The sequence below is a fragment of the Lycium ferocissimum genome, chromosome 11 (genome assembly GCF_029784015.1).
Source record: "Lycium ferocissimum isolate CSIRO_LF1 chromosome 11, AGI_CSIRO_Lferr_CH_V1, whole genome shotgun sequence".
NCBI lineage: Eukaryota > Viridiplantae > Streptophyta > Magnoliopsida > Solanales > Solanaceae > Lycium > Lycium ferocissimum.
In genome coordinates, this window is record NC_081352.1 from 56,746,302 (window position 1) to 56,767,395 (window position 21,094).

General features: G+C 37.0%; 1 protein-coding gene across 1 annotated transcript; it reads right to left on the bottom strand.

Annotated features, from left to right (window-relative positions):
* Nucleotides 1-7,500: 7,500 nt before the first annotated feature.
* On the bottom strand, nucleotides 7,501-20,663 carry LOC132037557 (myosin-17-like). Its single transcript, XM_059428087.1, has 38 exons — nucleotides 20,515-20,663; nucleotides 19,420-19,563; nucleotides 19,153-19,298; nucleotides 18,911-19,067; nucleotides 18,742-18,800; nucleotides 18,467-18,626; nucleotides 18,224-18,373; nucleotides 18,017-18,153; nucleotides 17,781-17,927; nucleotides 17,554-17,655; nucleotides 17,411-17,468; nucleotides 17,149-17,250; nucleotides 16,947-16,984; nucleotides 16,702-16,828; nucleotides 16,449-16,619; nucleotides 15,393-15,524; nucleotides 15,187-15,296; nucleotides 15,002-15,062; nucleotides 14,635-14,812; nucleotides 13,505-13,707; nucleotides 13,268-13,390; nucleotides 13,070-13,168; nucleotides 12,766-12,987; nucleotides 12,115-12,254; nucleotides 11,561-11,678; nucleotides 11,408-11,458; nucleotides 11,229-11,309; nucleotides 10,943-11,113; nucleotides 10,684-10,839; nucleotides 10,369-10,575; nucleotides 9,319-9,456; nucleotides 9,161-9,231; nucleotides 8,908-9,007; nucleotides 8,778-8,834; nucleotides 8,627-8,683; nucleotides 8,382-8,462; nucleotides 8,166-8,248; nucleotides 7,501-8,068 (listed from the first exon to the last, which is right to left on the bottom strand). Exons 2-38 carry the CDS (start codon nucleotides 19,495-19,497, stop codon nucleotides 7,945-7,947), a joined length of 4,395 nt encoding a protein of 1,464 aa, XP_059284070.1. The 5' UTR covers nucleotides 19,498-19,563; nucleotides 20,515-20,663; the 3' UTR covers nucleotides 7,501-7,944.
* Nucleotides 20,664-21,094: the final 431 nt, after the last annotated feature.

The window sequence follows — 21,094 nt, forward strand, 5'->3', positions numbered from 1 at the left end:
AGACCTAAATTACAAACATTAGGCTCCATAAAGTCACCTATGCGAGTTTCGGAGCAATTTGGACACATTAGCAAAGGTTATGGAGACTTGAGCATTCTTTTAACTAAATATAAAGGTTATAGTTCAATTGCGCTAAATGAATAGTATGCAAAATCAAACTCGGATTTCCAAGAGCAGAATTATTCCGAGATTAGATCTTAACCTAGTATGACTAGGACATGCCAAAAGAAGGAAAGGTAGGCTTTACATACCTTACGTGCGTCTTACGCTCGCTTAAACTCAATTCCGTTTTCGCCCCGAGGAATCTACAAATGGTCAAGATTACCAAAAGTAAGTTATAGATTCTAAGTATTCAACTTAAGGTCATGTTGGTCTACGAAATTTAAGAAGACTTCCCATACATATGACATCCCGAATCATCTCGGCTCAAAATATCAACAACAACAACCCAACAACATCAACAATCATCATAACTACATTATGGCGCAAATAGTCTCCTTTCTACATAGTTCAATAATTGCCATCCCAACTTCACATTATCAAACTAATACCAACATTTTCCATAGTCATTAACTAATTCAATATTATTCGAATGCATTCCAATAACGTTCCGAACAATATTCATAAATTCAAGCATTCCCGCCAATTTTCATATTCTATCCAAAGCTTCTACAAATGCAACAACGCTTCCAAATCACATTGTTTTCCTTCCAAACTCATCAACAACAATCATAATTCATATTTAAGACTTTAATTTCATACTTACATAAAAATCATATAAGTTCACATAATTTCTCATAATTACATACAAGCAATTCCAATGCCAATTCAAGTCATTAAACCTTTATTTGCATCACTAAGGTCACAACAACACAACTAACAAACTAATTGAACTTGAATTCACTTCTCCTCCATACCACCACGTGGCTCACGCACAACTACACTTTTCACACACACACACGCCATGCACACACACACCCCACTTTCATAATTCTCATCTAATTCTAATAATTATAACATATAAACTTATCCCATAACTTCAAACATAAAATTCATACCTTTTCTTCAAATTTCAACTTTCCACAAACGTCGCTCTTTTGCTAAACTAATTATACCACGTTGAAGAGCGTCTTGAGCTTGTTAAGAATTCAAGAAGAACAAGATTTTTGGATTGAAGTAGAAGGCTTGGGAATTTCTTCTTCTTCTTTTTTTTTTTGGTTCGGCCGAATGGCCTTTTGTTTTTGCTCTCAAGTTTTTTTTTTTGTTTTGTGATGGTTTCTTGAAATTTCTTGAAGGTTAGCTCCTTATAACTTAAATGGGTCACATGTTCTTCACATGACCAATTAATTAATGGGTTGGGTTGGCCTATGGGTCATGGCTGGCCCACCCCTCCCATTTGGGCCTCAATTTTTCTCTTTTTTTTTTTAGCCCAATTGATTAAAATCTCGTTTCTAATTTCCGAAACTAATCTCCGAAATTTCAGTTTTGCCCTTGGCCTTCCTCCATATTTCCACACCAATTTTTCATAAGCAACCTAGACATAGTAACTAGAATCACAATATTGGCTTATGGCACACAAGTCACAATTATTTCAAAATTTCCGAATAGACGAAAACACGGGATATAACAGATATTGATGTCAGGAAGAGTGCATCAAAAGGAAAGTCTCAGACCAAGCTGAGGAATAAGCTGGATGAAACTGAAGAAGAGGTATACTCTGCATCTTCACATAAAGAGAGTGATGAGATTGAGGAGGTAACAGAAATGACTACCTCTGAAATTGATAGGGCTACTCAGTTCAAGTCAAGAACTGTGCTAAGGGCTAGAGTGATTATTAGCCTAGGAGGAGTAGATATGCTTACACTATTGGAGAAGATTATCTTTTGCAGGGATGGAACAACTTGTTTTTATCTAGAGAAGATGGAGAAAAAAAAAGGCAAGGGAGCAGGTGACTGAGTTCTATATCAATGCAACCTGCACAGACACCGCATTGACCAACATTATGCTTGGAGTGAAATTCACTCCCACTGCTCAAGTATTGGGAGAGATTCTACATGTGCCCTCAGAAGGATGGGAACAGTATGTGAAGAGTGAATTCCACCACTGAATGACATGGCTACAACATTGGAAATGATGAGGAAGTTATCTAATAACCCAAATGCCATATAGTCCAAGAAAGTGCAGAAAAGAGAGATGGTGAAGCTACATCAGTTATTGACGAGTTCATAGGATGATTGTCCCAAGGAGTCGGGTTAAGAGTGAAGCTAGTTATCTAGATATGACATTGATGGAACGGCTAGACACTGGTGCTCAGATAACTTTGCCTATCCTTATGCTTCAAGACAGTACTAGAATCGCACAACAAAAAGACAAAAAGTATGCACTTGCATATAGATTCTGGCCGGCTGACGTATTTGAGTATTTTCATATACTAGTTAAGGTGTGGCAGTATAGACTTCAAAGGATGTAGTTGGGATCATGGAACAGGTTGGTCAACCTGATCTAGATGAAGGCAATGAGGCTGAACGAAAAACCTTACTAGATCAAATTGCAGCCAAGGAGGCTGAGATTGCAGAGCTTGAGGTCCAGCACTAGGAGAATATGGATCAACTTCATGTCAAGTATGATCTTGAGCAAAAGGAATTAAATGCTCAGGTTGCAAGTCTGCATATGGCGTTAGACAAATAAAGGGCAGGCAACACCAGAACCAGACAGGAATTAGTTAAGTCCCCTACCAATGATCCCTCGTTTTTCCTTAAGCCTTCATCAAAACTCTCCTTAGAAAATTTACGTGCACAACTCATAGTCCTTTTGTCTGTCTAGTCTCTTCCTAGTGGCTGATCTGTTTGTTGCAAGTTAAATCTATGTTTTGATGTTACATATCCTCTAATGACGACCGTTTTGCTTTCTTATAATTCAATGTTGTTTTTGTGCTTAAAATATTCATGAAGATATAATGTGAGAAAATGGTGTTATTGTGTGTATATGTTTGCTTAATGCTTAACTGAACTGAGACAACTTTTTGATGATGCCAAAAGGGGGAAGATAAATGTAATGTGTAATGTGTATGACTAACTTGGTTTAAGTATTGAGTAAGATGTTCATAATGTTCATTTTTTAGAATATAAGTTGATTCAAACAGGTTACAAGGTTGCTCTGGAGCATGAGTTTGTCATCATCAAAAAGGGGAAATTTGTTGGCATACTCTTGAGAGTTTTAATGATTGACAAAGCAAATGAATAAAAGCAATTAAACCAAGATGGGAAGAAGTAAACAAGTATAGAAGAAAGGGGGAAGAAGTTCGTGAGAGTAAACAAGCAGGTTTGTTAAGATGAGCTAGGAGAATGAAGAACCAGTGCTTGGACCAGGTTCAAGAAAATGTTCCAGATCACAATGACAAGTGACATAGGTTTATGGACATGTTCCAGCTCAGACAAGTAAGAAGATTCAAAGAATGAAGAACCAGATGCTTGGACCAAGTTCAAGAACATGTTCCAGATCACTGTCCTACTCGGAGTAGGATTTGTGTTTTATGGTAAAGACTTGGCGGTCAATATTTGTAGGATTCCTTGCTATAATTATCAAGATATTTCACAAGGACAATGAAGCCGCATGGAAAGGCAAGGATCCTAAGTCAACTAAAACCCTATTACAACCAATTCACAAAGGGTTTAGGTTTTGACGACTGCTGCGCACTCAATGCTATATATATCCAAGTCTTATCGAGAAGAAAATTTGCGCACCTACAAAGAGAGAAAATCAGAAGTTGAGAAAAAGCTATCAAAGCGACAGTTGAGAGAAGTTCTGATTACAATAGTGCGACCTTGGTACTAGTAAGAAGATTAAAGTTGGTTTTTCTGAGAGTTTATGTTTTACAGTTCTTGAGTCTAGACTTGTGTATTAGTTTGTTTATCGAGTTGTACCTTTATCCGCTTTTATAGAAGCATACATTGTAGGTATAATTTGTTAGTCAAATTCAAGTTCAAGTTGGGATAACTTGAAGGGCGCTTGCTAGTCTAGGGAGATTAGTAAGATAGGAATTCGAGTTTAGTTCCTAGGTTACAGAGTTTGTAACTTGAATTCTTATAGGCTCACGTTTGTAGTGGAATTTGGGAAAAATCCCGCGGAGGTGTAGGTCGTGAATTTTTCACCCTTGTGAGCCGATGGTTTCCACATAAAATTATTGCGTCTTTTACTTTACTGCTCTTAATTTTGCAAACGCTAACCTGGAACAGGTAGAGTAACATGTTCTATCCCTTAAGGGAAAATCTGGTAGTGAGTAGGATAGAACGTGGGGCGTGTAACACAACAAGGAGGAAGAAGAAGAGGAAGGGGGAGAATAAGAAGATGACCTCCTTGCTCAACGGAGTAAAAATCATGACCCACCTCCGGGATTTATCTCAGAACTTCGCTAAAACAAAGAGTAGTTTCAAGTTACAAACACTATAACCTAAGAAACTAAAATCCTAGCCAATTGACTTTCTATATTTACTCGAATTGTAGCAACACCTTTGAGCTAACCTTAGCCCAAAAGTATAAATATTTTCTTTGCAAAGATAACCTAACTAGTATGCTCTGTGTGTGTGTAGTTTCATTAGTTGAACGAAAAGAAAAATGATAACAAAAAGATACTACTTTGCTCTTAGCTAGTGAAATCGTTTATCTTTGATGGTCTGAAAATAAAAGGAGTTGTGGTGCATTTGTATGATGACCAATTGAATTAAGGTTATGAGAAGTGCGCACTTGAAAGTAGAAAACTCATTGAATTAAAGTGCTTAAGAGGATTGAGAAACTATTTCCCTAAATATATCCTACCCTACTCTTGGTCTGAATTACAACCCGTTGAAAGTCATACTTGATTGTAGATTTGACACTCTTAGATTAGTAGAGTCCTACACTACGGGCAAGCCCAGGGTACGACCTTGGAAAGCACCTGTTTTCTTTGTGGGAGAGAATAAATTCCTTGTATATGTGAGTTCTTAAATTACATAATTTTATTTGAGTGTGTGGACTGATTTCTCTCTTGGTTTGATTGGTGAGGGAACATGATTCACAAAAGATTGGTGAAGTCTTTGGTTCTTGAGTTGGCATAGAAAATCTAGTCATGTATTAGATAGGAAGAAAGTCAAATTTCAAGGTTAGAATGTTAGGAGAGATCATTTCAGATTTTAAATAGGCTTGGCGTGAAAATTTTGAAAAAGGTGCCTCTATGCATATGCTAGTTTCAAAATGTCGATGAAAACCATTATCCGTAGTTGTGATGTGCGAGCATTATTGAAACTTGTTCTTTGTCGTGATGTGAATTTTTGAACTTGCTCGAGGATGAGCAAAAGTGTAAGTGTGGGGTGGTGATATTCGGCTAAACGTCTATATTTCTAGTACACTATCGCTTCATACTTTTATCATATTTGTGTGACTTACATCATTATCTTGGGTGTTTTGGGCTTATTACGTTTTCATGTTCTGTAGGAAGTGTTTGGATGAAAATGGACTGAAGAAGAATGATTTGGTGCAAGCCGAGTCAAGCAAACAAAGAATTGGAGAAGTAGAGATCGTCTTCCATACTCATCTCGTGGGCATCCAGGTGCAAAATAAGAAGCGAAGGCATGACGAGGCAGCGCAAAAAATATGCATGGGAGGCTAGTCAACCTCCTCGCTACGCGAACCCATAGACAAAGCCCAGCTAGTGTTTACTTTTAGAGTTTGATTTCGCGTGGAAACTCTCCTACATACCCTAGGGGTGATGTAAGTTGAGTGCTCCAACTTTATCCTCTTTAATTGTTAAGTTTATGCTTTTTAATATGTTAGTTAATTAGTTTAAAACAAGAATAACAACTTATAACTTAGAAATTGTGTGACTTTGTCTTCTTAGTGATAGTAAACAATTGTAACGAAATCTTAGTTTTCTGCGGTATTCGATTCTGGACTTAAAACCCGAATTATATTTGCGATGACCATTTATTCTTTTTGGACGAGTTTTTTGGCGTGATCACTCATTTTCTTGCATTGTAAAATTTAGATTCGACCAATTTTTTTCAAAAAATGAGTACTTTAATAATAAGTATTTAATAATAAGTAATCAATCTTTTGTTTTTTTTTTTTTTGCATTTTAGAACAACTAATATTAAAGGTAAAGTTGAAAAAAGAAAATCTTTCTTGATTTCTAGATAACATTATGTAACAATCATACTTTTAGTAAATACTCTAATGAGAACACAACCGATTTTAGGTAAGATGTAAGTTATTGTCATTTTAGGTGGGTTTGTCGATAATATGTAGAATATGCATTCCACGTTAATTAGTTAACATTTTTTTGCGCGAATTGCCCTTCTTTTGGAAGTGGTCTTTAAACTTTACCCCTCATATTTGTAGTCTTTAAATTTTGCCCTTCGCTTGAAAAGGTGGGCGAATATTCGATGTTCTGGGTTCGAACCCCCGCTCAGGCATAAAATAAAAAAATAATTTCGCAAGGCAGGGCTGGGGGCGTGTATGCTGAATCCGGCATACAATCCTTAACGAAAAACCAAAGTTATGCCGGATCCGGCATACAATCCTTAAGGAAAAACTAAAGTTATGCCGGATCCGGCATAACTAAAAGTTTGCTCCATAATGCAGAACTTTTCCTTAAGGCATAATAAAGGCAGACTTTTAGTTAAGGCATAACCAAAAGTATGCCCCATAAGACAAAAACTTTTCCTTAAGGCATAGACTTTAACTTAATAAGGCAAACTTTTAGTTATGACTTCCGTCTTATAGGACATACTTTTAGTTATGACTTATGAGACACACTTTTAATTAAAGCATAACTAAAATTTTACCTTGAAAATTTTAAAAATAATATATGCCTCAAGGCAAAGTCTGCCCCCTTCGGAAGACTTCTAGTTAAACATAACTAAAAGTCTACCGGAGAAGGCATAGCGAAATTCAAACTCTACCTTGCGAATTTTTTTTAAATTTTTTACCGAGCGAGAGTTCAAACCCGGGAACCCATGAATTTTAGCCGAAGGGCAAAATTTAATGACCACAAATATGACGGGCAAAATTTAAAAACCACACCAAAAGAAGGGCTAATTGCCCGTTAGTTAATTAGTTTCATGAATTGATTTTGTTAAGTCAGCCGAATCCATCTCCAAAGTAACACTTATCCTTAATTCTTCAAAATTTTAACATTTATAAAACAATAAAAAATTAAAAATAAAAAAAATCTGTAATGGTTAAATTTAGTTCCAGAGAAAAAAAACAAAACTGATCAGACAAAAAAAATAACTCGGTCAAATTATCAAGAACGATTGATTGTTTACTATCAATATTTTGACATGTACTATATGAGTGAACAATGTATGAATATTGTTGTGCAATTAACTTTTGCGGCTCTTCTATCTATGCTCTCTATTATCAGTCTCCTAATTAGTTCAACGGAGCTGATACAAAGTTATGTCCATATCCTTCATAGGACCACTGATTTTGCAGTTTTATCAGTCACCAATGGGAAGAAAAGAATTACAAACTTTTTGCCTTGATAATTTTAACACTTCTTATACAACACAACCTTCAACTGCACTTCAGCTACACACTAATTAGGAGACTAATAAGGACCTAAAATTGACAACTTTAGTGACTTTACAACCTGAGAAAGACAAAAAATGGCAAGCAACAAAAACCAATGCATCTGCCTATACCTGCATATGACCACACTTTTTGGCATAATAAAAATACCTCCCAAGTTGAGCAGGAGAGGAGAAAAGAATAAATTGAACCGGACAACAATCAGCTAGGGTTGTCCAAAAACAAGTGGAGAAAATATACACTAATCATTAAATGCAACAAGCAATGTGATTATATGCACAAGTTTCTGCATGTTCCTTGATGTGCAGGAGTCTGCTCGCTGGAGCTACGCAAACATTCATCAATGTCCATGTTGAGTAATAACTTTTAGAACCACCATCAACTAGAGCGTTGATGTAAGAATACAAATCCTGAATTCTCACGGATTAATGGAGGAGGTTCAACATGAGCAATGTCTATTTGTTGCATCGTTTTGGAGATGTCATCCACGGAGAATGGAATGCTGCATCATAATTTAAGACAAGATATTGAATTTGAGGTACTCAGTAAAAAGTACATGTATGCCAAAGATTGAGGATGAGTTATTTAACAAACGATACCTCGAGTCATCATCCAACAAAAAGGAACTGCTAACAGCATTATTGGAATCCTCTGTCATCATAACTCTCATGCTTGAAATAACCTATCAGTTGGAGGTAAACAGAAAATGATACAAGGAAATCAGGAACCAAGCAAACTCTACGATAACAAGACAAAATACTACTGCAAACCTACATATGCATCCAAACTGTAGGTGCAACCGTGCAAGAACTTACATCTGAAGAAACTGTGTGGGTTCCGTATTTGTCATCCCAGTACATAGTGCTGATCCTATACAGTTGCTGTATGCTAAGCACCTAACAAAAGAATAGCGATGTGAAATATAAAATCAAAGCAACAAACAAGAAGTCGAAAAGAAACAAGGAAGTTTTCTTTCTTTTGATAGGTAAAAGAAACAAGCAAATTTTATGCAGAAGGTACGGGAAGAACGGAGGAGAAACATAGAAAAAAGACTCCTTACCGGACAAAGTTCATTTGTGATTTCATGCAATGTCTTTTTGGGCTTTTGATGTATAACCTGCAAGAAGTTGAAAGGGAAAAAAGTCAACAGATAAAAGCATGTGATCAAACAAAAGTTTGTTTTGCACAAAGCTGCGAAAATCAGTTCTTACTAGGAATCCAACTGCCTGTCTAATGTGCTTCAGCGCGTCCCATGCCGAGCCTACATACTGGACAGGTAACTACAGAAGTTAGATACTGAATAACGCTCAGAATTGTAAAGATACAGCTAAACATGCTTACTTCTTCAGTTGCATAGCAGCACCACTGTTCCAATTCAGCCAACCCAGCTTTCACAAACTCTCCGTTACTAAATGAGCAACACTCACGCCGCAAAAGGAGACTGAATGTAAAGAAGGTTAAGACACAGATACACAATAAGGTGTCAATGTGCCGAATAAAATATATTTAATGTACAGAACACACAACAGATTATACAGTTCTTAAAGACATGTAACTAGTTCCTTCTCAAAAAAAAAGACATGTAACTAGTTACCTGTTGAAAAGTTGAACATTGATAAAGGAGAATATTTGAGTGAAAACCTTCCGAATTAAGAAGGGAGGAACCTACATGGGTGGAGCAATGGGAACACATTAACATCAAGGAGACAAAATGACCGTTGCTATTATTTATCTCTTAAATCTTCAACTTACGTAGTTTGCTTTCATCATCATCACGTAGTTGTTCAAACTTTTTACAATGCTTTGCCAATGTGCAAATAGAGCTTGCTGGGCAGCAGCATTAGCTTGGGATCTTCCTTTAACTAAACTTGCACGAGATGTTCTTGGTGCCTGATGCAGATAATGATCTGACAAAATTAACTCCCTCCTCTTTCATTCGGAAGCAAAAATAATCTCACATTGGGAGAGAACAAAATAAAGACATAGGTAACACAGTGTCCCAAAGAGAAAAAGTGGCGCCTTCCTATAAATTGTACAGCTTCACGATGTAGTACTAAACCTGGAAAGATCTACTCGTTGCAACACCTTGGGCTTGAAGAGAAGTATCGTCACTAGCCATTCTTGGGAGTTCTACTGATGATTGGGGATTAGTCTGATTTATTTTATAGTGACTTTAATAGATAAGAGAAAATCCCGACTTGACTGTGCAGAAACATTCAAGAGCTCGCTTGTGGCAAAATTTACAATACTGATTAACTTCTTAAGTCAATCTATAAGATTGTGTTGCTTCACCACATGTCGTAGTTCAAGCATCAGAGAAACTACTCGGTGGTACCAATAATGCATCAACTAATCCAAGTGCTAGAACTTCCCCAGTTATCATATCATTACTACAGTAAGCATAGGGACTAGCTGAAACTATACATCAACCAGTAAACATTCTATTATGTAAGCTTGCTGGGAGTTGTGGCATAAATAATACTCGCTCCGTGACAATTTGTTTGTCTGGTTTTGACTTGGCACGGAGTTTAAGAAAGTAAAGACAACTTCTAAATCTTGTAGTCTTAAACTAAAGATATGGAGAATGTACCAAAATGCCCTTTAATTTTGTGGTCTTAAACATGCCATGTGGAAAGTTAGAATTAAAGAGTTGCCAAAAATGGAAAGAGGCCTTCTTTTTGAAACGGACAGAATTAAAGAGTTGCCAAAAAGGGAAAGAGGCATTCTTTTTGAAACGGACTAAAAAGGAAAGTAAGACAAACAAATTGAAACGGAGGGAGTAGCACATAAAAAATGATGTACCTGAATACATAGCCCAAGCAATGGGGAGATCTCTTTCTTCAGATTGTCTCTTATCATTCCATATATTTTCTCCAAAAAGGCAGTGAGCTGCTGCTTGAACAGCAGTGCAGGATATTTGGCCTCAACATGACGTAAGTCATCCAATCTCCCAAGCATACGCCCGTTGAGAACTGAAAGCCCAGCACTCTGGGGAGAACCTCGCAAGCCCTACACAAACATTAGAAGTAGCAGAGGAGAAAAGTTAACTAAGAATGACTTATAAATGGGGCAACTGGCTGAAATCGAAGAACTTAATATAAACCACAGAGCTCATACTTGGGACATCCTCCCAAACAAAGAAGCTGAACTGGTTCTCCGCCTCTGTGGAGTCAAATTAGCAGCCCCGCTAGCTTTAAGTGTTTGTTGAAGCAGCATCAACAATGTGGACGTATTGCATAACCAGTACGCTAATACATCATTATTATCTGCGACCTTTAACGAAGAAGTTTCACAAAATAATTGCCGTAGATTTATAAACATGAAGTCCGAGAAAACTGGAAATGATACAACACTACCAAAGTAATAAGTTTTCTACCTCTATGGCTGAAGCAATGGTCTGTATTATACGGTCAAAAACACTAGTTCTTTCAACTTCAAAGGACCTCCAGTGGAGCAGACATTTGTATATGAGACAAGCTGCAATTGGTTTGCCTCCAGAAAAGCCCAAATCTTGTGAAATGCACTTAATGAGCAAGTCTTGGTTCTCCTGTAAAAAAGGGACAAAATTGTATAAAAATGATTTCAGAATTTAACCTGTCACACATTGATTAAACAAGCATAATTGATCTGGTAATTCTTTGTGCAAGCCAGCAGACCCTTACCTGCTGCTTTTCATTTAGAGACTTCTGTGGTTTTTCCTCAGATGCAGGATCCTTTGGACTTGCTACAGCAAGACTCATATCCTATGCATATAAACAAGCATATACATTAAAAAGGGGCATATGCTTAATTCACATCAAATGTGAAAATAAGCACATCTATCTGCAACTATTGAACTTACAGAATTAGGCTTTGATTCTCCATTTATAGCATTTCCATTCTCCGGAGTCCTCTGAAATTTCAAGAGTAATTATCTATACCACATACTGCTAATAAGAAAATCTGCTCCTCAAATAAATTCTAACAAGATGAGAATTTGCTACTGTTTGTGCACCTGTATGATAGTAGTCCTTGGCCGCGCAGATAAAGCTTTTCCAGTTGGTGACATGGTCAAAGCTTGTTGACGGAGCACTTGGTTTTCTGATTCCATATTGGAAAGCTTCTCTTCAAACCTGAAACGAGAGACAAACAAAGAGGGAATAGACGAAATAGACAGTGTCAGATGCATGTCTTTTCTTTGAGAATGCAAAATCCTATGTTTGAGAAGTCCATTTCACAAAAACGTGATGATTAAGGATGCAAGTCTACTATCGTACTGAATGCTGGTTGTTCATAGCTCAGAAATCATAAGATCAACGTTCATAACCATATTTAGGATCAATCAGAAGCCAAAAATGACAAGAACCGTGGGAAAACTATGCTACTTCTGGTCTGTATGTTTGATGAAAAGCTCTTGGTTACCAAGGTCACACTAAGGAATCAACCGATAACGAGAGGTGAATAAGTTAGGCATTTCCGGCCAGTTTTTAGTTTAGGAGTCGAGTTTAAGACTCAGCAAAGGCATCAGCCTAGCTAGGAACTAGACACAGTCAATGTTCATTTACAAACCTCTGCATAGAATCTTGAAGCTGATCGACTTTTCGCTCGGCATTTTCTAGTTTGTTAGCCAACTCTGTATTTCTGGCCTCTGCATCCCTGGAAGAATCTCTAGCCTCTTCTGTAGCTTTCTTTTCTGATGCCAGCAAAGCCTGGATAATTCGTGAAAAAACTTTTCAACCAAGAGAAACATAGAGATTGTATTTATGTGTTCTATTATACCAATGTATAAACAATTAAGAATCAACTTTTTATTATTGGTTTATTATTAGCATATGCAAGGGAATCTTGAGGTTAATTCCTCCTCCCAGGAAAGCTCAGAAGCGACTTTTTAAGTATGAAGCGCAAGGTGGAGAATGAACTTAAGGAGCACACTTGCAGAAACTATGATACAGAGTATTCTTCCCCTATACCCTTCTCTACTTAAATACCACGTTTTGTCTGCGGCAGGATTCAAACCCTTGGTGCACCCCAATTATCAGACATGGACAAGACTTCTCTTTGAAATCCAAACTACATGTAGAATTGAATGTTTTGCAAGGAGGGTTACTAGCAATAATCAACGGATCACTCTCAAAGAAAATAAAGAAATTACTTGGCAGTTTTAACTGTATTCTACGTCCAACTATAAAGATAATAAACCTTGGGATAGTGGAACCATACCTTCAAATTCTCTACTTCAGCTAACAGGGCATTTATTTTTTCTGTGTCTTGAACTATAACTGGGGTCTCCTTGATGACTGGAGGTGCTTCTTCAATTGCTCTCCGTGCTGCCTCCCGCTCTTGGACCACTTTAGCATTTGCTTCTTCTACTTGCTTTTGCATTGTATGCAGTGCCTCCTGTAGCTTTGCAACTTCTTGGGCTTTAGTCTCCTCCAGCTCAGTCTGCATTAATCCAAAGTACAATGGTGTCAGAGTCATGGAATTGAACCAAACGGAAACTTCGTTAGAAATAAGAATAACTTACCCTGATTCGTTTCTCCAATTGCAACCGCCATGTAAGTTCTTCCACTTTCTTTTCGAGCTTGTCCTTGGCTTCTTTGAGAGCACCTGTTTCCCTTGCAGCCTGCATATGCAATCTCTCATTCACAGTGATCTTCCTTCTCTGAGCCAAATGATATGAAGACAATACTACAAGACATGATCACAGAAATTCATAACAAACCATTTTGAGATTTCGAAGCTCCTTCCTGGCAACCCGTCGCCTCCAACCACACTGAGTAATGATAGCAGCTCTCTGAAGACTTCTGTAATAAGAATAAGCGGCATGGCAACGCAAATGAGCCTGCAGGATATCAAGCAAATCATGTATCAGACAGTATATTCTTTAACATCTCCAGACTTCTTTAAATTAGAAGGAAGATCACAGGGGTGACAATAGAAGCAGAGAGATAAGTTCCTGTATTTTAATTGCAGCTTTAGTATGCTTCCGGTATCTAGAGTCATTGCGAGCAACCATGGCTCTCATGCCTGTTTGCAACATAATCGCAGAGGCATGCAGTGTTGTATACGTCATGAGTGCAACATGACATCTGAAGTTCTTCTGAATCTTCAGAGCAGCTGCTTCACGTCTCAGTTGTTCATACAGTTTGCAGGACAGCATAGCTGACATTTATGACAAAACAAAATAGTAGCAATGTTAATAGTTTTAGAAAAACATTGCATGCCAGCTGATAAGAAAGTAAATACTTTTCCTCAAACAAGACTAGCAGAATAAGGTTGAAACCTAATATGCACGTTTATTTAAAAAAAAAAAAAAAAAAAAAAAAAGGGCAGCCCGGTGCACTAAGCTCCCGCTATGCACGGGGTCGGGGAAAGGCCAGACCACAAGGGTCTATTGTACGCAGCCTTACCTTGCATTTCTGCAAGAGGCTGTTTCCATGGCTCGAACCCGTGACCTCCTGGTCACATGCACGTTTATTTAGTACTAATAAATTGGGGCAATTGACATACGTTTTCGAGTTTCCTGTCCAAGAGAACTCTTGGAACCAGTTGACTTCTCAATGCTAGCTCAGTTTTTGTATCGACTATACCAAGTTAGAGTTGTAGAGCTTTTGAAGATGTTGAATACGACTTTGTGCAGATTAGGGTGTTTGTTTTTTATTAATTTTTGGTGCACCCATGAGCTTCTTGTTAGTATAAGATGGCTGGTGTCTATCTTAGACAACCATATTTTCGTGTGGGTTCTCTACTTTCTTTTTTTTTCGTGTCCAGGGTTTTCCCCCCTCATCAATAATTTAATACTTATCAAAAAATAAATAAATAATAATGTACATGTATTTGTAAACTGAACCATATTAGAAGCTATTGAAATTTGAAAAAGCACCCGGGAGATTCCTTAAGAGTTGGCTTCCAAGCACCATATTATGGCTAAAGTATGTCAAGTAAAGTCAACAATGTAAATGGAAGATAAAGCTACTCTTCCATAGGCCAGTCCCAAAAACATTTCTTCTCAATGAAGTAGGGAGTCAGATGAAAGAAGCTTTTGTGACCTGAAATGTAGGATTCCAAATGACTGATATTGAAACATACCTCGCCAACATGATTGCAACTGAATAGCAGCTTTACGCAAAGCAACAAATTCTTTTCGCATAATGTATGTACGAATTTGTCTTTGAATAACTTTTGCTGCATTTCCAAGAACCTCAGCTCTCCTAGCGTCGAGCTCAGCCATCTGTCCAGCGCGCAAAAAGACCTTTGTCTTTCCTATCTGTAAAGACAGGCATTCAGTTAACGTAAAGAAACCGAAATCTCTATGCAGATTTCATGATGCTATGAAAGGTATATAAAGAACTTGTCTATTACTTCTATAGCCCAGATATTCCCTCAGCAAACCAATAACAAACCTACTCTAGTTGAGGATGCAAAAATTTGATTCAGCATGATATCCAAAATTTACCTGATAGCCCATAAGTCCCATCTTGTCTAGAATCATCTGGCATGCAACCTTGTCATCATAGCTGGCAAGGGATTATTATGGATCATCATAAAAATCAGAAAGAAACTGATAGGGAAGAAGGAAATTCACAAATGAGAATAATAGTTTCAGTTAGAATCGACACAAGATGAGTCTGGAAAACTTACCTTCCAGCTAAAACTTCTGGAGCAAGAACACCAAATCTAAGAAGAAACTCATAAAATGTACGCCTAGTGGGATATCCAGCACAGCTGATTCTGATAGCTTCTAAGACACCCTAGAATAAAAAGAACAACTACTCATGTAAGGGCAAGAAGAAGCAACAAATCCATAACAATCGCGGGCGCAAGGATGAGCATCAATAGACACTTACACCACATCGCAATTGCTGGATCACATTCAGATTCTCGAAGATACAAGGCTTAAGGGTATTATTAGGCTTCACACATCTGATGTAGTGAGGCTCTGTTGAACTTAATGTTTCCATTAAAGATTGCAGTTGTAGCTGCAAGCATGTAAGAAAAGGCTTCATCAGGCAGAAAAGTGAATTATTAAAAACATATACAAGAAGTTAACAAAACATATACTAGAAGTTTACATTCTCTATAATAGTATAATGAACCATTTTTGCTAGAAGGGAGAAAACAAATAAAACAAATACAGAAGCACCAACACAACACAATAGCAGAAATATGAATCTTCTGGAGATGAGAAAAGGAACGTTGCAATAAAAGAAACCAATCCAAAAATATATTGTGATAAAAAAATAAAAAAATAAAAAATGGAGATGGAGATGTCCAAACATTAACAACCACAACGCCCTGCGGGTAAAAAGTAGCATACCAACCAGACAAACGATAAATGGACCTGACCAGACAAAGGCAAGACTTACTCTTAACTGAAATTAAGAATATATAGCAAAAACTTCAGAAATTCCATGGTAAAGTACATTATTCTATTGTACCACATGATTCCTGAACATATTTGAAGCTCCTAGTTTGCAATAAAAAATAAAAGCAAAAGCTTCTCTTAGACATATTTTTGATAAGCAGCTTCTCTTAGACATATACATCCATTAATTATTTCATCCTCTAGAACCCGTCACGACTCAGATGTTTGCCAAAATAGAATAGTCTTGCTTAAACGCTTGGTAGTTATGTCAAGTTAGTTTTCGATTTACTTAGAGTCAACATGCATCAGGAATTTGTTACTTAAGGCCATCAATAAAGTAAATATACTTGTCAGACTGATTAAGAAAAAGATAACTCACACAATAGAAAACCCAGATAAATAGAAATCCCTACATCTAATAAAGCTATAAAGTGCAAGAAGAGACGCATGACTTTTTTTGGATTGGAGAGACATGTTTCTTTTATTGTTTCTAAAATCTATATTAACCAAAATACTTGAAGGAGAAAGATGAATTAACCTTAAAACGAGACCCTATGGAGGAGAATTTGGACGATTTTGATGATTCTTCAGGTAGAGGAGGAAACAAACCCGCCACGAAAGTACACTCTGAGGCCGTTAACAGAACTTGATGTTCGGCAACCACATAATCTTTGTTCTTATCCAGAAACAGATCTGCTTGGTATGTTACCTGCATATCATATAGGATGCTTTAGCATTACATTGAAAAGGTGAAGGTATAGATATTTCCAAAAAGACAAACTAGTCATCACCTCTCCAGCATAATGAGAAATTGTAAAACTCGTCCTTGAGAGTTTAGGTTTGATGAAACGCTTGTTTTTAGTGAATGTCTGGTACAACTTCTGAGCAAATGTTTCATGAGTAGATTTAGGAAACATACTGCAAGGACCAATTATATGAACATAAATTATATCATAAGCTGAAGAACCAAAAACAGAAATATAAAATATCTAAGATATTTGAAGTAATTGATGAATAAATAATCAAGCATGCATACCAGGCTTCATCTAACAGAGCAATAATTCCTCCAGGTTTCTGCAAGTTTTCAACTTCAGTTGTTAAATTTTGAAGTTACCAAAAGATTGAGGCTAGAACTAATACCAAAGCATAGCATCGCATGACAAGTTACAGAGGTAAACTTTTTTCAGACAAAATGACAAAAAAATCAATAAACAATGAATCAACCCTTGGTTGCAGACCTTTTCGATCAGATCCAGCACGTCTTGGTTGTCCACAAACTCTATGTAGCTCCAGTTAATCTCTTCTTTTTCATATTCTTCTTGTTCCGTCTTGAATACGTGCTGAAATCATATGATAGAATGACATTATTAGAAACCCAAGAACCCCAAATAAGCAAAGAGGTAGTGCTGCAAACACATTACCACTGTAACTGTATACCTTTAACAGATAGAAAAGAAAGAAATAAGGAAAACAGTTTTAAATGCAAGAATGAGATATAACCTGGTTAAAATGTTGTTGCAACTTTTCATTTGTAAAATTGATGCAGAATTGCTCAAAACTGTTTTACCCGGGGAAACTGTTAGAAAGGCACCACTAAGGTTTGAAGTTAGCAGCAGCAGAGGAGAAGCCCTACTGAAAGTTACCTGTTGAGTTTAAAACTCTCAAACCCATAAATATCAAGAACTCCAATTATTGACTTGGAGTTTGGATCCTGGCCAATTGAGATGTTTATCTTTTGCACAATCCTGGAGTCAATAGAAGAATATTTTAAGGTACAAAAGAAGACAGAAATATAAAGCACCAAAGAAGTCGATGCATATGTCTCTATGCATGTCTTGTGATGGTAAAATCTGGTATTTGACTTGCTTACCAGTCAAAAAGGCGAGAATATATGGTTTTAGCCAAAGCATCCCTGCTACCCAGAGCAGCTTCTGGATCAAGAGTCCTGGTAATAACTTCCTCAGGTGTGACCATCACACGTGTAATTAGAGCATCTTCCAAGCTCTTGGCGTCACACCTATCAATTCTTATTCATAAGATCCAGCAGAAGTAACAGATACAAAATAACAACATGCAGTGAAGTTCAAAATTAGAAAATAGACCTACTTGAGCAACTCTGCCGTCATATTGAGATGAAACCGAGACTGCTGATCCTTAATCACAGAAGAGTCAATTTCCTCACCTTTTGCAAATTCGATATTACCAAGGTGAAGAATTGCGGCAACCACCCTGAAAATTGCGTCCTGAACAAATTTGTTAAGGCATTAGCAATTCAAGTAAAGCACAGAACAAATTAGTCTGGAGGAAACTAACCTGCTCTTCCTCACTGATTCCTACTATATCCATAGCCCTTCTTGTTGCAAGATATTCTTCAGCATCATTTACTCCATCTAATACATAACATTTGGACTGATTAAGATAGTGGAACGATTTGGGGTTCCCTAGTTTATATCGCTCTATCTCCTGCAAAGCAAAAGAATACCTTAATTATGAGCATCGCCAACATTAGATCAGCTAAACAGCTAAAGACAATTTTAAAAAAAACAGCATACATACATCAGCTGGAGCAGCACAAAGAAGATAAAAACAATGGTAGTTTCTCTCAGGATTTGAGATTTGGCAGACACGAGACCTCTCCAGAAGGTAAGTTCGTATAGCTGCCCCAGATATTCTCCCACTCTTATCAAATTGAATCTCGACAAATTTACCAAAACGACTGAAAGGATTATACCATTACGTCACGACAAAGGAACAGTCACATTAAGAAATCATCAACAAAATTACTGAAGCAACTAGCATCTACTGCAGAGTCAATTAGAGAAGTTGCTAACCTTGAGTTGTTGTTTCTCACAGTTTTGGCATTTCCAAATGCTTCAAGGACGGGATTGGACTGTTTGCCAACAATAACATGAATTTTGATACAGTTATTTTATAGAGTAAGACCAGTTTCTGTTGAAACTGCTAGTGGTAGATTTAAATTAAAGTGAAAGGCCATCTTACTTCTAGAACTTGTTGTTCTACAGTTCGTCCTTCGACGCCTGAACGACCCCCAAGATGTGCAAGATAACGCATAAGCATCTTAGTAGTTTCAGTTTTACCAGCACCACTTTCTCCACTAACCAAAATTGAATTGCTTTTTCCCTCGTTGATCATTGCCCTATACCAAAATGAAAAATAAATAAGTGTGAGATATCATGCCAAAGCAACTAAAAGGAGGAACACGTGTCAAAAAAGAACTCAACCTATATGCAACATCTGCAACTGCAAAAACATGCGGACTCAGCTCCCCAAATGCTGCTCCTTTGTACTGTTCCATCATGTGAGTGTCGTACAGATGAGGCAATCTTTGAAAAGGGTTTACTGCAATCAATATGTTCCCAGTGTACGTCTAGGCAACAGATAAAGAAAAACTAAGAGAACTTTCTCCAAAGGATAATAAATTCATCAAATACAAATTGTGGTTATCAATGATCAATTTGCATGATTACAACGAAAAACAGAGCTCTTACATAAATTTCATTGAGCTCATATCTGGTTGCCAGGTTCTGCAGAACTCCAGGTTCATGCAAATAGGAAAGCTTGGTCATATCATCTACACCTCCAGGAGGAGCCTCGGTATCTTTAGGAAACACTTTAGCGATATTCGCAACAACCTGAGATCAGTAGTTTGAAACTATAAAAACCTTGGATAAAAGGGGGGAAAAACTCCTTGTACAACCAAAGTTACAGTCTAGAAGCATCAAATGTTCGCTGGAAGCCAATATGACGATAGACAATCAAAACTAAAAAATTTACACCAACTTAAATTAGAGAAAAATGCTGCTTCTTGTGCATAAAGGAGGTGACATGCAAAAGTGCATGTCAAGTAGAACCAGTGCATGAAGCAACAAGAACTAATATTTAGAGAAGTAATCAAGGTGTATATGCAAAAGAAAGCCACAACGTCAATATGAAAAGTGTCATCAGCTTCGGCACCCTATATACTTTTTGAATTCATTTATAAGAAATTAAACAGAATCGAACTGATCTAGGGACATGTAAGTAACTTGAGTCATGATGTCAGTCAAAAAGAAAAGCTTCAACCATAGACCTGCTTCTAATTTCTCTCCACATGAAGCATTCCACAGTTATGATGAACGGCCGCATGGGTCTAAACTCATGCCTTCCTAGCCCTCATGAGGGATTTAACAATTATTTGCATTAGCTATGATAGGGAAGGTGTTAGTTCTCAGAAGCATCCATTGATCACAACCCAGAACGAGTTCTAAGAAATGCTCTAATTATATTCAGCAGGGCATACTTGGATATTGCATGCATGCATATTACATACATATGTGCACAAACAAACACACACATACAAACAGTAGCAAGTCATATGTTCATTATCTTCAGGAAAAAGAACCAATAGGCAGGAAATATTTCACCTCAAATTGAATACAAAGGCCAAGTTCTCAATATTACGAAATATCTATTTTCACCAGTGAGGTATGGACAAATCCACTAACAAGTAGAGAAGATACGAGCACATTAGTTCATTGTCCCTTCAGATTGACACAAAGGATGGCCCTTGAATAAATATTGCTGTTACTAAACCAAATACTCACTTCTTTCCCATTGGAGGTGGTTTTAACATGAACATCTTGACCATGTATTTTGATTACTTCTCCATCTTGCCATGCCAATTTAGGGTCTTCCACCCAAACATGAGAACCGACAATAATGTTGACTGATGCCTGCAAAAAGGTACTTGCATGAGATACCAAGAGGACAAAGATTACAGCACGATATATGTCATCCATTCTAATAAGACATCAGAAAATTTAATCTTTATACATAGTATTCAAATGATATAGACCTGAATAAAGTGAATTGAACAGAGTGGATTCATATATCCAATCCCAACTAAGGCATAGTTGATTTATTAATTAATACACAAGATTGGAGAATTCTTCAACACATTTGTTGACCTTTTTTCTAACATCATCTTGTCTGAGAAAATAAGAGATGGAAAAAAAAAAAAAAAAAAAAAGACAAGAAAAAGCAAGACAAATGTTTTGAGAAAGAAGAAAATGCAAGACAAACTTGTGAAATTTATGCATGAAATTGAAACTAAGAATCCAGCCTGAAAAAAGAAATCATGCATCTAAATAGTACTCTCCTTCATTGTTAGGCAAAGGGGTCCTC